The 13,124-nt window shown below is 51.8% G+C and overlaps 1 protein-coding gene across 1 annotated transcript in view; it reads left to right on the top strand.

The window, feature by feature from the left end:
• Nucleotides 1-3,396: 3,396 nt before the first annotated feature.
• The window catches only part of LOC147668159 (E3 ubiquitin-protein ligase TRIM39-like), a 155,922-nt gene continuing 146,194 nt past the window's right edge, over nucleotides 3,397-13,124 (top strand). Inside the window, exons 1-2 of the mRNA XM_086948738.1 lie at nucleotides 3,397-3,813; nucleotides 11,288-11,383. Of these exons, the coding sequence (XP_086804864.1) occupies nucleotides 3,397-3,813; nucleotides 11,288-11,383 (513 nt within the window). The remainder of the gene's footprint in view (nucleotides 3,814-11,287; nucleotides 11,384-13,124) is intronic.

The raw sequence follows: 13,124 nt of genomic DNA, 5'->3' as shown, positions 1-13,124 counted from the left end.
TGCTTCCCACCTGTGCTGAGTGTGTCACGCTCCTCAAGGGGCTGCTTCCCACCTGTGTCGAGGGTGTCACGCTCCTCAGGGGGCTGCTTCCCACCTGTGCCGCGGGTGTCACGCTCCTCAGGGGGCTGCTTCCCACCTGTGCTGAGAGTGACGCGCTCCTCAGGGGGCTGCTTCCCACCTGTGCTGGGGGTGTCACGCTCCTCAAGGGGCTGCTTCCCACCTGTGCCGGTGGGTTTCACGCTCCTCAGGGGGCTGCTTCCCACCTGTGCTGAGGGTGTCACGCTCCTCAGGGGGCTGCTTCCCACCTGTGCCGAGGGTGTCACGCTCCTCAGGGGGCTGCTTCCCACCTGTGCTGAGAGTGACGTGCTCCTCAGGGGGCTGCTTCCCACCTGTGCTGGGGGTGTCACGCTCCTCAAGGGGCTGCTTCCCACCTGTGCCGGTGGGTTTCACGCTCCTCAGGGGGCTGCTTCCCACCTGTGCTGAGGGTGTCACGCTCCTCAGGGGGCTGCTTCCCACCTGTGCCGAGGGTGTCACGCTCCTCAGGGGGCTGCTTCCCACCTGTGCTGAGAGTGACGCGCTCCTCAGGGGGCTGCTTCCCACCTGTGCGGGTGTGTCACGCTCCTCAGGGGGCTGCTTCCCACCTGTGTCGAGGGTGTCACGCTCCTCAGGGGGCTGCTTCCCACCTGTGCTGAGAGTGACGCGCTCCTCAGGGGGCTGCTTCCCACCTGTGCCAAGGGTGTCTCACATGTCAGGGGCTTCTTACAACTGTGCAGAGGGTGTCACGCTCCTCAGGGGGCTGCTTCCCACCTGTGCCGAGGGTGTCTCACCTGTCAGGGGCTTCTTACACCTGTGCTGAGGGTGTCACACACGTTAGGGGGCTGCTTCCCGCCTCTCTAAGAACACTATACTGTTCAAGAGCTTACCTTTCACTGTTCTGGAAAGGCCAAGAGCTGGTAGGTGTGTAATAATTGGTATGGAATACTCGGTATTCTATTTTAACCTGGAAATTATCCATCTATTTGCTTTAATAATGCTTAATTAAACAAAATAATGAGGCAAGTTCCAAAGTCTATCACAAAGTTATGTGCAGGTGTATTCGTTCCTTGGCCCCTTAGCACAGCCCAGCCAGAGGGAGCCTCTCTTTGCCTCCCTCCTGCTCTGACAGTGCCTACTACAGGGATGCGTACCAGGCCTTAGGACTCAGGATGCTGAGAATGTGGAGGCGAGGAGCAGAGGGCAGAGGGCAGAGGAGAGGACAAATACACACAAGAGATCTGAGAGAGAAGTTAAGGCAACAACTGAGGGAGGGAGAATAATAAAAGGGGAAGAAAGTGGTGAAGAGATGTAAATATAAAGTGATGGGAAGATAGGGATTCAAAGAGAAGGAAAAGGCAGGGGAAAGTTGAGAGGCACATATTAAGGGAAACAGAGCTTGGGGTGCAGGAGAAGACTGCAGAACTTGAGGCATAGGAGCAGACAGTGTAGAGACACAGAAAGTAGTAAAGAGGTGCAGAGCATGTGAGATAGTGAGAAGACCAGACAGACAGACGCAGACTAAGAGAGAATGTGTGAGGTTGCAGGCAGGAGAGATGGGGAAAGAGAGGGAGAGCAAAGTAGGGAAAGAGGGAGAGATGGGGAGGAAGAGAAAGAGTAAAACAATGGGAGAGACAGAGAGAGAATAGAAGAGTGAGCCAGGAGAGGGAGATGGAAATAAGACATGTAGAGACAACTGGACAGAGCTAGAAGGACAGCTCTCTGCGGCTGGGCGCTACTGCCCACCTGTTGAACCCCCTCCCCCGTCCTCTCTTCTCTCCCTCCACCCATTTTCTGCGGCTCTTTGACTTCGTGAAGCTCAGGCAGATGTGCCCTCCCAGAACCCTCCTCCAAGCCCCTCCTCTGGAATATGCTGCAGTTGGACGTTCATTCCCCTCACTGCACGGAACAGGCACAGTACAGGATCATACAGGTACGGGCGGATCAAGCTTCCTTCACACACAAATGGGTCCTGCAGCGACAGTACAGACTTCCCTTATGTAGGGAACAGTCAGGACACAACCATGCATGCTCACGTTTGGGAACACCCAGGGGGATTTTGAACCACAAAGTATATTCAGTCTGCTCCCTGGTTTGATTTTGAGAAAATGATAGCCTATGCAGGAGAAAAAGGTAAAACAAATATGAAAATGTTGAGTAAAACCTTCCTCACACTCATAAAAGGTATGCACGGCACAAGTAACAGCAGTGCAGGCACAGAACAGGTGAACACATACATTTTATGATTCTGCCTACCTAAGAAAACCAGAAACATCTGTTTGTCCCTCGAAACGTGTTGTCATGCAATGGACTGCGATAACACAACTGTAGGAACCACACGACTCGATATTACTATTTGGAATTGTTTGAATGTATAACTGCTGAAACTCAACAGGAGAACACGTATTGTTCCCTTTGTCATTGTGTTTTAAACAATTTTCACTATAGTTGTGTAAAAGTAAAGTCGTTGCTCGCACTTATATATTTGCTTATAATGTACCTTCGTATATAATATGTGTGAAAATCAATAAACAGATAAAACAAAAAACAGGTACTCACAGACAGCAGCAGTGAAAGTTTCCCTCACACACAGAACAGGTAATCACAGACAGCAGCAGTGAAAGTTTCCCTCACACACAGAACAGGTACTCACAGACAGCAGCAGTGAAAGTTTCCCTCACACACAGAACAGGTAATCACAGACAGCAGCAGTGCACACTTCCCTCACACACAGAACAGGTAATCATAGGCAGCAGCAATACAATCTTCACTTAACAGAAAACATGTACTGTAAAGGCATCAGCAGGTGAACCTTTACACGACTGGCCTGACTAAACTTCATGCAAGGCTGGTACAAATTCGAAAACAGCAGCAAAAGTTGGTATTTTGCAAGCTTTGAAACATAAATCCAAAATAGCAAATGCAGGAAGAAATTGCTTCAAAATTATTTTAAAGCTGTCTGCACAATTCTTAAACGATTATTGTGATCAACCTATGCAGACTTGACATATTAAAATTAATACAAAAGAGTTTACAGAACATCATAATTAGGTGTCAGCTTCTGGCCCGTATAGAATCGGAGAACAAAACCAAATTGCTGGTATTTTAGCTGAGAAAGGAGGGGAAACCTCTAGTCAAAGCACAGGCAGCAGAGGAGTCCGTTATCTGCTCTGTGACTGTAACATGAACCCGGAAGTCCCAGCGCACAGAGAGGGACAGACACACAGACACACCCACTGCACACAGAGAGGCGCAGAAGCACAGACACACCCACCGCACACAGAGAGGGGCAGACGCACAGACACACCCACTTCACAAAGAGAGATAAATGAAACTTACTGTTACTTCCTGCATTTCTGCATCATGGCTGCAGCAGCTCAGCTCGGGAACCTCCAGGAAGAGGCCACTTGTTCCATCTGTTTGGAATATTTCACTGACCCGGTGATGATTATTGATTGTGGACACAACTTCTGCCGCTCCTGCATCACCCAGAGCTGGGAGGGAAGAGATGAAAACTCCCCCTGTCCACAGTGCAGGGAAATATCATCTGGGAAAAACCTCCGACCCAACAGACAACTGGGGAACGTGGTGGAAATGCTAAAACAGCTTCATCTACCCCCCGTGAAGCCCCCAGTGGAGAATCTGTGTGAGAAACATGATGAGAAGCTGAGGCTGTTCTGTGCAGAGGATCAGAGGATGATATGCTTGGTCTGCCGGGAGTCCAAGGAGCATAAAAGTCATTCAGCAAGTCCTGTAGAGGAGGCTGCTGAGGAGCACAAGGTGAGTCTGTGGGCATTCAGGGATCACAAGATCCACTCTGAGCCCTATTGAGGAACCTGCAAAGGGGTACAAGGTATGTGTGTGGGTGTTCTGGAACTACAAGTGAAGAGCACAGGGTATGTCTGTGGAAAGTCAGGGATCATATTCACTCAATGAGCCCCATGAAGGAGGCAGACTGCTGAGAGACCGAGCTTTTTGTGCTACTGTTCAGAGGTCACAAGTCACTAGGTGTGCTCCATAGAGTCAGCTACAGAAGAGCACTAGGTGTGTGTGTGGGTGTTCAGGATTCACACGTGAATACACTCTGAAGTCTCTCAGAAGATGCAGAATCTCTAGGTGTTCAGGAATCAAAGGCCCCCTGTGGGTCCCATGTAGATGGTTGTCTAGGAGGTATGTGAGTGGCTGTCCATAGTTCATTCACTACTGAAGACACACTATGAGTCCCACAAAGGAATATACGGTATTTAAGTCCGATTCTAGGGACCACAGCTTGTTCGAGCCTCATAGAAGGGGTTTGAAAATAGGACAAGGTCTGTCTGTGGGCATTCAGAGATCACAAAGTCACACTGTGAGCCCCACTGAGGGACCTGAAGAGGAGCACATGGTGTGGGTGTGCTGGAAATACAAGCGAAGAGCACAAGGTATGTCTGTGAAACCACCACGAGCAGTGGAAGAGCACAAGCAATGTATGTGAGTGTTCAGAGATCACAAGCCACCCTTTGTCACCAGATGGCTGCGTGGCACTGGGACACCACTTTTCCATTCCTCAACTTTGCTTTTACATATCATGGGTCTGCCCTCAGGACACCCCCGCGCCGCACGGCCACCAGCTGTAGCGTGTGCGGTCCTCCCCCGCTGCTGACCTCAGCCTCGCTGAGACCGCCCCGACGACCCCGCCCCCCGCCGTTGTATCGTGATCGTGATTGACTTTGTGTGTTTTCTTTAGTATTTTACTTCCTACTGTACTGTTCCGCATATTGTAGTGTAATTTGCCTGTTTCCCATTTGGTTGCTCTGGGCCGTTTCCCTCTCTGTCCCTGTGCCCCCCGCCCCGCTCCCCGCTTCCCGCCGCCTGCGTGCGGCCACGCCCCCTTTTCCTTCTGTGCCCTCCCCGCTCCCGCCTCCCAGCTGCTCCTCCCTCCCTCACACTTGGCCATAAATGGCGACCGTGCGGTGCAGGTGAGTGTGACCTGCCCTCAGGACACCCCCGCGCTGCACGGCCACCAGCTGTAGCGTGTACGGTCTTCCCCTGCTGCTGACCTCAGCCTCGCTGAGCCCGCCTCGACGACCCCGCCCCCTGTCATTGTATCGTGATTGACTTTGTGTGTTTTCTTTAGTATTTTACTTCCTACTGTACTGTTCCCCATATTGTAGTGTAATTTGCCTGTTTCCCATTTGGTTGCTCTGTGCCGTTTCCCTCTCTGTCCCTTTGCCCCCCGCCCCCCGCTTCCCGCCGCCTGCGTGCGGCCACGCCCCCTTTTCCTTCTGTGCCCTCCCCTCCCTGCTCCCGCCTCCCAGCTGCTCCTCCCTCCCTCACACTTAGCCATACATGGCGACCGTGCGGCGCAGGTGAGTGTGACCTGCCCTCAGGACACCCCCGCGCCGCACGGCCACCAGCTGTAGCGTGTGCGGTCCTCCCCCGCTGCTGACCTCAGCCTCGCTGAGCCCGCCCTACGACCCCGCCCCCGCCGTTGTATCGTGATCGTGATTGACTTTGTGTGTTTTCTTTAGTATTTTACTTCCTACTGTACTGTTCCCCATATTGTAGTGTAATTTGCCTGTTTCCCATTTGGTTGCTCTGTGCCGTTTCCCTCTCTGTCCCTGTGCCCCCCGCCCCGCTTCCCGCCGCCTGCGTGTGGCCACGCCCCCTTTTCCTTCTGTGCCCTCTCCGCTCCCGCCTCCCAGCTGCTCCTCCCTCCCTCACACTTGGCCATAAATGGCGACCGTGCGGTGCAGGTGAGTGTGACCTGCCCTCAGGACACCGCCGCGCCGCACGGCCACCAGCTGTAGCGTGTGCGGTCCTCCCCCGCTGCTGACCTCAGCCTCGCTGAGCCCGCCCCGACGACCCCGCCCCCCGCCGTTGTATCGTGATCGTGATTGACTTTGTGTGTTTTCTTTAGTATTATACTTCCTACTGTACTGTTCCCCATATTGTAGTGTCATTTGCCTGTTTCCCATTTGGTTGCTCTGTGTCTTTTCCCTCTCTGTCCCTGTGCCCCCCGCCCCGCTCCCTGCTTCCCGCCGCCTGCGTGTGGCCACGCCCCCTTTTCCTTCTGTGCCCTCCCTGCTCCCGCCTCCCAGCTGCTCCTCCCTCCCTCACACTTCGCCATAAATGGCGACCGTGCGTACGCGCAGCGTTGACGCGCAGCGGGCGCGCCGATTGTGCCCCGAAGCCGCGCCAAAGGTAAGCCCGTCTGCGCCCGTCCGTGCCTGGACCGCGCCCAGTGCCAGGACCCCTGGCCCCCACCGACGGAAGACGACCCGACTGTCCTACGACGCCACCGAACTCATCGCACTCAACACCAGCAGGATCCCTGGATGCTACCGAGCCACTCCGAGGCGCACCCCCGGACCCTTCAGCTGCCACTCCTGCAAGTTCTCCTGCATCCGGACCTGCACCGCACCCGCACCCACCAAGCCGAGAACCAGCAGCAACCACCTCAAGTGCATCCTGCTCAACACCCGCTCCGTCCACAGACACGCCGTCGAGCTTTGGAACCTCCTCGACACAACATCACCAGACGTCGCCTTCCTCACGGAAACATGGATGAACGCCTCCTCAGCGCCCGACATCGCCATCCCAGACGGCTAAAAGATCATCCGGAGGGACCGCGGCAACCAGACCGGAGGAGGCATCGCCATCATCCACAGGAACACCATCCGCGTCACGAGCAACTCCGACGAAACGCTCACAGCAGCCGGACACCTGCACTTCCAGATCCACACCGACCCCAAGACCACCCTCAGAGGCACCCTCATCTTCAGACCCCCGGGACCACGCACACAATTCAGCGAAGAGATCGCCGACTTCATCAGCCCGCACGCTCTCCCCTCCGCTGACTACATCCTCCTCGGGGACCTCAACTTCCACCTGGAGAACAACAACGACCGCAACACCACCACCCTGCTGGACAACCTCGCCACCCTCGGTCTCAAGCAGCTGGTGACCACCCCCACCCACTACACCGGACACACACTCGACCCTGTCTTCTCCTCCAGCAAGGACATCTCCTTCAGCCACGCCACCGGACTCCACTGGACGGACCACAGCTGCGTCCACTTCAGCTACAAAAAGAACACAATACACCACCACCAGCAACAGGTTGCACGCAGAAGATGGAACAAGATCACAGCCGACCAGCTCGCCGCCTCTGTGAGCCAGGACCCACCCGCAAGCTCAGCGAACCCCAGCCAGGCCGCCAACAACCTCACGAAGTGGATCAGCAACTGCGCAGACGACCTCGCCCCACTGAGGACCCCGCCCAGCAGACCCGGCAGTTAGAAAGCACCATGGTTCACCGACGAACTCAAGAGCTCCAAGAGGAACTGCCGAGCCCTCGAGAGAGCCTGGCGCAGAGACCCAACACCAGACAACATGACCACCCTCAAGCTCGCCACTCGAAAACACCACCAACTGATCCACACCACCAAGAAAACCGCATTCAAGGAACGACTGGACAACAACGCCCACAACAGCAAGGAACTCTTCAACATCGTCAAAGAGCTCTCCAACCCCAGCGCCGGAACCAACAACATCACCCCATCACAAGACCTCTGCAACTCCCTCGCCTCCTACTTCCACAACAAGATCGCGGACATACACAACAGCTTCAGCACAGAGCCGACGCATCCCACGACAGCACCTGCACCCCCGACCGCCACCCTCCGTGCCTGGACCCCGATCAACACAGAGGAAACCCTACGCACGATGAACTCCATCCACTCCGGATCCCCAACCGACCCCTGCCCACACCACGTCTTCAACAAGGCCGACTCCGTCATCGCACCCCACCTGCGGGACATCATCAACACCTCCTTCGACACAGCGACCTTCCCGGAGAGCTGGAAGCATGCCGAACTCAGCGCTCTACTGAAGAAACCATCAGCGGACCCCACCGAACTCAAAAACTACCGCCCCATCTCGCTCCTCCCGTTTCCGGCCAAAGTCATCGAGAAGACCGTCAACAAGCAGCTGGCCGCCTTCCTCGAGACGAATGGATCCCTCAACCACTCGCAGTCCGGCTTCCGGGCCAATCACAGCACCAAGACCGCCCTCATCGCTGCCACTGATGACATCCGAGCCCTGCTCGACAACGGGGAAACAGCGGCCCTCATCCTCCTGGACCTCTCCGCGGCTTTCGACACTGTCTGCCACCACACCCTAGAGCAGCGCCTCAGCAACGTCGGAATCCAAGAGAAGGCACTAGAGTGGATCATCTCCTTCCTCGCCGGAAGGACTCAGAGAGTCCGCCTCCCCCCCTTCAGATCAGAAGCCACCGAAGTCATCTGCGGCGTTCCTCAAGGCTCCTCGCTCAGCCCCACTCTCTTCAATGTCTACATGAGCCCCCTTGCGGCCATCGCACGCCAACACAACCTCAACATCATCTCTTACGCCGACGACACCCAGCTGATCCTCTCCCTCACCAACAACCCCACCACCGCCAGAGCCAGCCTACAGGAGGGGATGAAAGACGTAGCCGAGTGGATGAAGAACAGCCGCCTGAAACTGAACTCAGACAAGACGGAAGTCCTAATCCTTGGATCTTCGCCCTCCGCCTGGGACGACTCCTGGTGGCCCCCCGCCCTGGGCAGCGCACCCAAACCAACAGACCACGCCCACAACCTGGGCTTCATCCTGGACTCCTCCCTCTCTATGACCAGACAAGTCAACGCCGTCTCCTCGACATGCTTCAACATCCTGCGCATGCTACGTAAGATCTTCCGGTGGATCCCCACCGAGACCAGGAAGACGGTCACCCAGGCCCTCGTCACCAGCCGACTGGACTACGGCAACTCCCTCTACGCCGGAACCACTGCCAGACTCCAGAAGAGACTCCAGCGAAACCAGAACGCCTCAGCAAGACTCATCCTGGACATCCCCCGACACGGCCACATCTCCGGACACCTGAGAGACCTGCATTGGCTCCCCGTCAACAAGAGAATCACGTTCCGACTCCTCACCCACGCACACAAAGCCCTACACAACCAAGGCCCAAGATACCTCAACAGCCGCCTCAACTTCTATACTCCCACACGCCAGCTTCGATCAACCAACCACGCCCTCGCCGCCGTCCCCCGCATCCGAAGAGCCACCACAGGAGGAAGATCCTTCTCCTACCTCGCCGCCAAGACGTGGAACTCCCTCCCGACCAACCTCCGCCTGACCCAAGACCACCTCGCCTTCAGGAAGCAGCTCAAGATCTGGCTGTTCGAGCAGTAGCGGACCCCCCCTCCCCAAGCGCCTTGAGACCCTCCGGGTGAGTAGCGCGCTATATAAATGCTGTGATTGATTGATTGAATAATGTCATTTACAATCAACCAAGACCACAATTACCACAATGCACTGATATGTTTAAATCAAAAGTACAGAAATGGAAAAGTTGTGTCCCGGTGGCATGGAGTCATCTGGTCACCCTACCTGTGTATGCCATTGAGGAGGCTGCAGAGGAGAACAGGGTATGTTTGGGGATGTTTATGGATCTTAATGCACCCGTGGGCCCCAAAGAGAAGTCTGTGCAAGGAGTGTATGTGGGTGTTCACAATTCACAAGTTAAGACACTCTGCAAGTGCCACAGAGGAAGAAACTGCAGAGGAGCACAAGGTAGGTCTGTGAGTGTTCAGAGACTCACCAGTGAATTCACTCGTGATGTCTTCAGGAGGACACAAAGTATGTTCTGTTTACCTCACTGATGGTGGTTTTATAGCGCTATAATCAAGGATCTGCTGTTAGAGTGCTTTAGTTTGGTGTTTGACTTTCTCCTCTGTTCATATGGAACGTTTGCTTTTGTTTTTTCACTTTTTTACCGAAGAATATCTTTGATGCAGTGGAAGGTTGCATTTCCACTATAGTTGGTTGTCCTTAATACTGAGGGTAGTATATGCGATGATCAATGGGGTCACAAGGTGGTCCTTGGAATTGCTATATGTTGAAAAGGTTTACTCGGAGTTGTTTGTTATTCATGCGTTGTCACATGTTTTATTGCACTTTATGTATTAATTGGTATGTATCCTTTTAAGTGGACCTCACTGGAGTTCCAAAACTTTATTAAATTGAATTGAATTGAGTTACAGGGGAGGTGTAAGACTCTGAGGAATGTAAGGTCACTGTGTTGGATGCAGGCAGAGGTGATGATGTCTGAGATTTCTTCTAGTAAGTGCTTGTTTGGTCCGGGAGGTCTGTAGATCAGTTGAAAGGAGGCTATGTTGGAGACTGATAGAGGTAAGTGGCAGGAGGAGAGCTTGAAAGACTGGGTATGGTATTGTTACTAAGAGTGAGGGTCAGAATGTCCTGTGTGTGACACCAAGCCTCCCCGTCCTGGTTTGAGTGTGTGATCTATGTTGGAATGGTCTCATTTCAGGGATGAGGACGTCGAGGATGTGCAAGAAGGTGGGTGTGAACCAGGTTGAAGGTTGAACATAGGTTGTATCACTGCACAGTGTTTACTAATGAGAATCAGTGAAGCAAATTTACAGATAAAGTATCTTTTTTATGCTTTGAGTTCCAAAAAATGTTCTGTTTGGTATTGGTATATGGCAGCATACATGGTTATTGCACTTATAAAAGCTTGTTAAATCAGATATTTTCCCTTGGTTTCTGTCTTGTTCTGAATTATTTGATAGTGTCACTAGAGCGAAGCTTATTCTTTAAAGTAATGCCAAGTCTAAACGTTTCCATGACTTTAGGCCTAAAGTGCTGCACAATATGTTTATCAAGTAGCAGTAAGTGCCAGTGATGAATCGTGTTTACCTTGAGCAGGGATTCAGGTGCGACATACTTGTTATATCTTTTTTATCATTATACCTCTTTAAGAAATGTATGTAATGGTCGCATCCCATTGCATGCGACATGTTTTCCTTTAAGTGAGTTCTATGTTCCATTGTTAGGAGTTTGGTCTAAGCTGACTGTTTTATGCTGGACTTCGTGATGACAAGGTGGATATCCTGCTGCTAATAAAGGAGTATAAAAATCTTGAGTTTGAAGAATTATTCAACAATACTTCTAGTCAAGAACAGGTCTAACGAAGTGACACGGTTGTCTGTATTTTTGTCTGTGATACTTGGGACTGATGCTCACAATCCTTATATGTTCAACTGGTACTTACAATCTGGATATGTTGGGGTTGTACTACCACTATTAATGTATGACTGGTACGTTCATTCTGCGCACATGGGGCAGATACTGCAGTGACTCTTTTTTGTAAGTAAGACCACACTCTACAGATCTACACTTATTTCTTGCGCTCTCATCCCTGTAGGTAAAACTTCAAGAGTGGCTGCGTCTTCTGAAGAAAGAGGAGGAATATATTCTGGAGTCTAAAGTCAAGGAGGAGGAACAATATGAAACCATGAGGGTGAGTGGCTGCAGTCAGTGCTGTGTCTCTGTGTGTCTATGCCTTTGTGTGGACACCCAGAGGCTGATGAGTGATCCTACAGACTGGATCATGTTCCACACCAAATAAATATAAAGTCAATGCTGTTGGTATTGGGGTTGAAATTGGCCAAGGAATCGTTAAAAATAAACAAAAACAAGAATGACTCTTCTGACCTTAAGGTAGTACTTACATACTTACATGTTGTGTGTTAGAGTATGTGTGCACAGGTGCTGCATTATCAGGCTTTGAGTATGTACCAGTGTGTGTGTGTGTGCATGCATGTTCATTATTATGTGTCTAAGAATGTTTTTATACCTTGATTCCTACAAGTGCATCTCCTCCTTAGCTGCTCAGCCAGAATGAATGTGATGACTGTGAGGAATGTTAGAATGCCTGATGACCGAGAGAGTAGAATGTTAGTGTGCCTGCTTGAGTGGAGAGAATGAGTTTATATTTGGGTCTACCAGTGGGGCAGCTCAAGAGACTTCAACTGGTCCAGAACCAAGCGGCCAGGTTGATTTACAAAATTCTCAAGTGGCAGTCTATCAGACCTGGACTGGCCAGTCTCCACTGGCTGCCTGTAGCGCAGAGAGCAGCATTCAAAGCGGGATGCATTATCTTCAGGGCTCTACAAGGTAAGGGCCCTGGATTCATTAGCAGCCTGCTGGTCAGTTACACTCCCTCCCGTGCTCTCCGCTCCGGCCAAAAGAACTTGTTAGTGGTGCCCCGGATCAGGAAACAACGCCAGGGAGGAGGATCCTTCCACTTCCTAGCTTCCTCCCTGTGGAACTCCTTGCCACTGCCGCTAAGGCTCCATGAAGATCTGTTAGCCTTTAGACAGGCTTTTAAAACCTGGCTCTTTAAGCAAGCTTATCCTTAGTTAACTTTTCTTTCTGTCACATGTTATGTTTTGCCAGTCTTCCACAGCGCCATGAAGCCTACGGGCGTACGTGCGCTTAATAAATTTAATTTAACATAACATAACATAACAGTTGAAGAGAGTGAGCTGAGCAGCAACCATGCTGCTCCTGGTGGGACCTCTATGAAACCTGTAATATACTTCTACTGAACCAACCAATAAACCTTCTACTTGAAACATACCTCATGGCTATTTCTGGTCATCTTTGGAATTTACCGTACAACATTTTGGCGACGATCTAGAAGAAACCCTGCATGTTTTGGCCACTAGACTACAGAAGGTGAAGAAACTTACCATTTTACAGCACTTTATATGTTCAAGAAACTACTTAAAGCAAATCAACTTTAAAAAAACAAACAAGGAAAAGAACGCCCTCCTGAGTCCCACCAGTGTCCTCTAACATCTGGACAGCCTACCCAGGGCGCTTCACATTCCTTGTGATTGTGGATTTATGCTTTAAAAAGAAGGAATACAGGACTAACCAATATAAGTTAAAGACAGGCATATTTTCTCACATAGATACATGTATGGATATTTTGTGACATTCACTGACGTTGGTGAAGAGCAGGAATTCTGGCAATGTTTTTATCAACTGCGCTTTGAATGACGCGAGAACTGCAACGTTATAGACATATGGAGTTTCTGCCCGTGTACCTTGTTGGCGCTACAGAGTTACCCAGCATCAATATGGACCACAACGACTGGTAAACTACTGAACTACCAGTTACTGGTTGTAACTTTATCGACTGTGCTTGACAGCGTATCCAAGCATTTGCCACTTATTGAGGCCGCTTGTTGACA

Source organism: Lissotriton vulgaris, unplaced genomic scaffold (genome assembly GCF_964263255.1).
Source record: "Lissotriton vulgaris unplaced genomic scaffold, aLisVul1.2 SCAFFOLD_695, whole genome shotgun sequence".
NCBI lineage: Eukaryota > Metazoa > Chordata > Amphibia > Caudata > Salamandridae > Lissotriton > Lissotriton vulgaris.
This window is presented reverse-complemented; position numbering and strand designations above follow the sequence as displayed.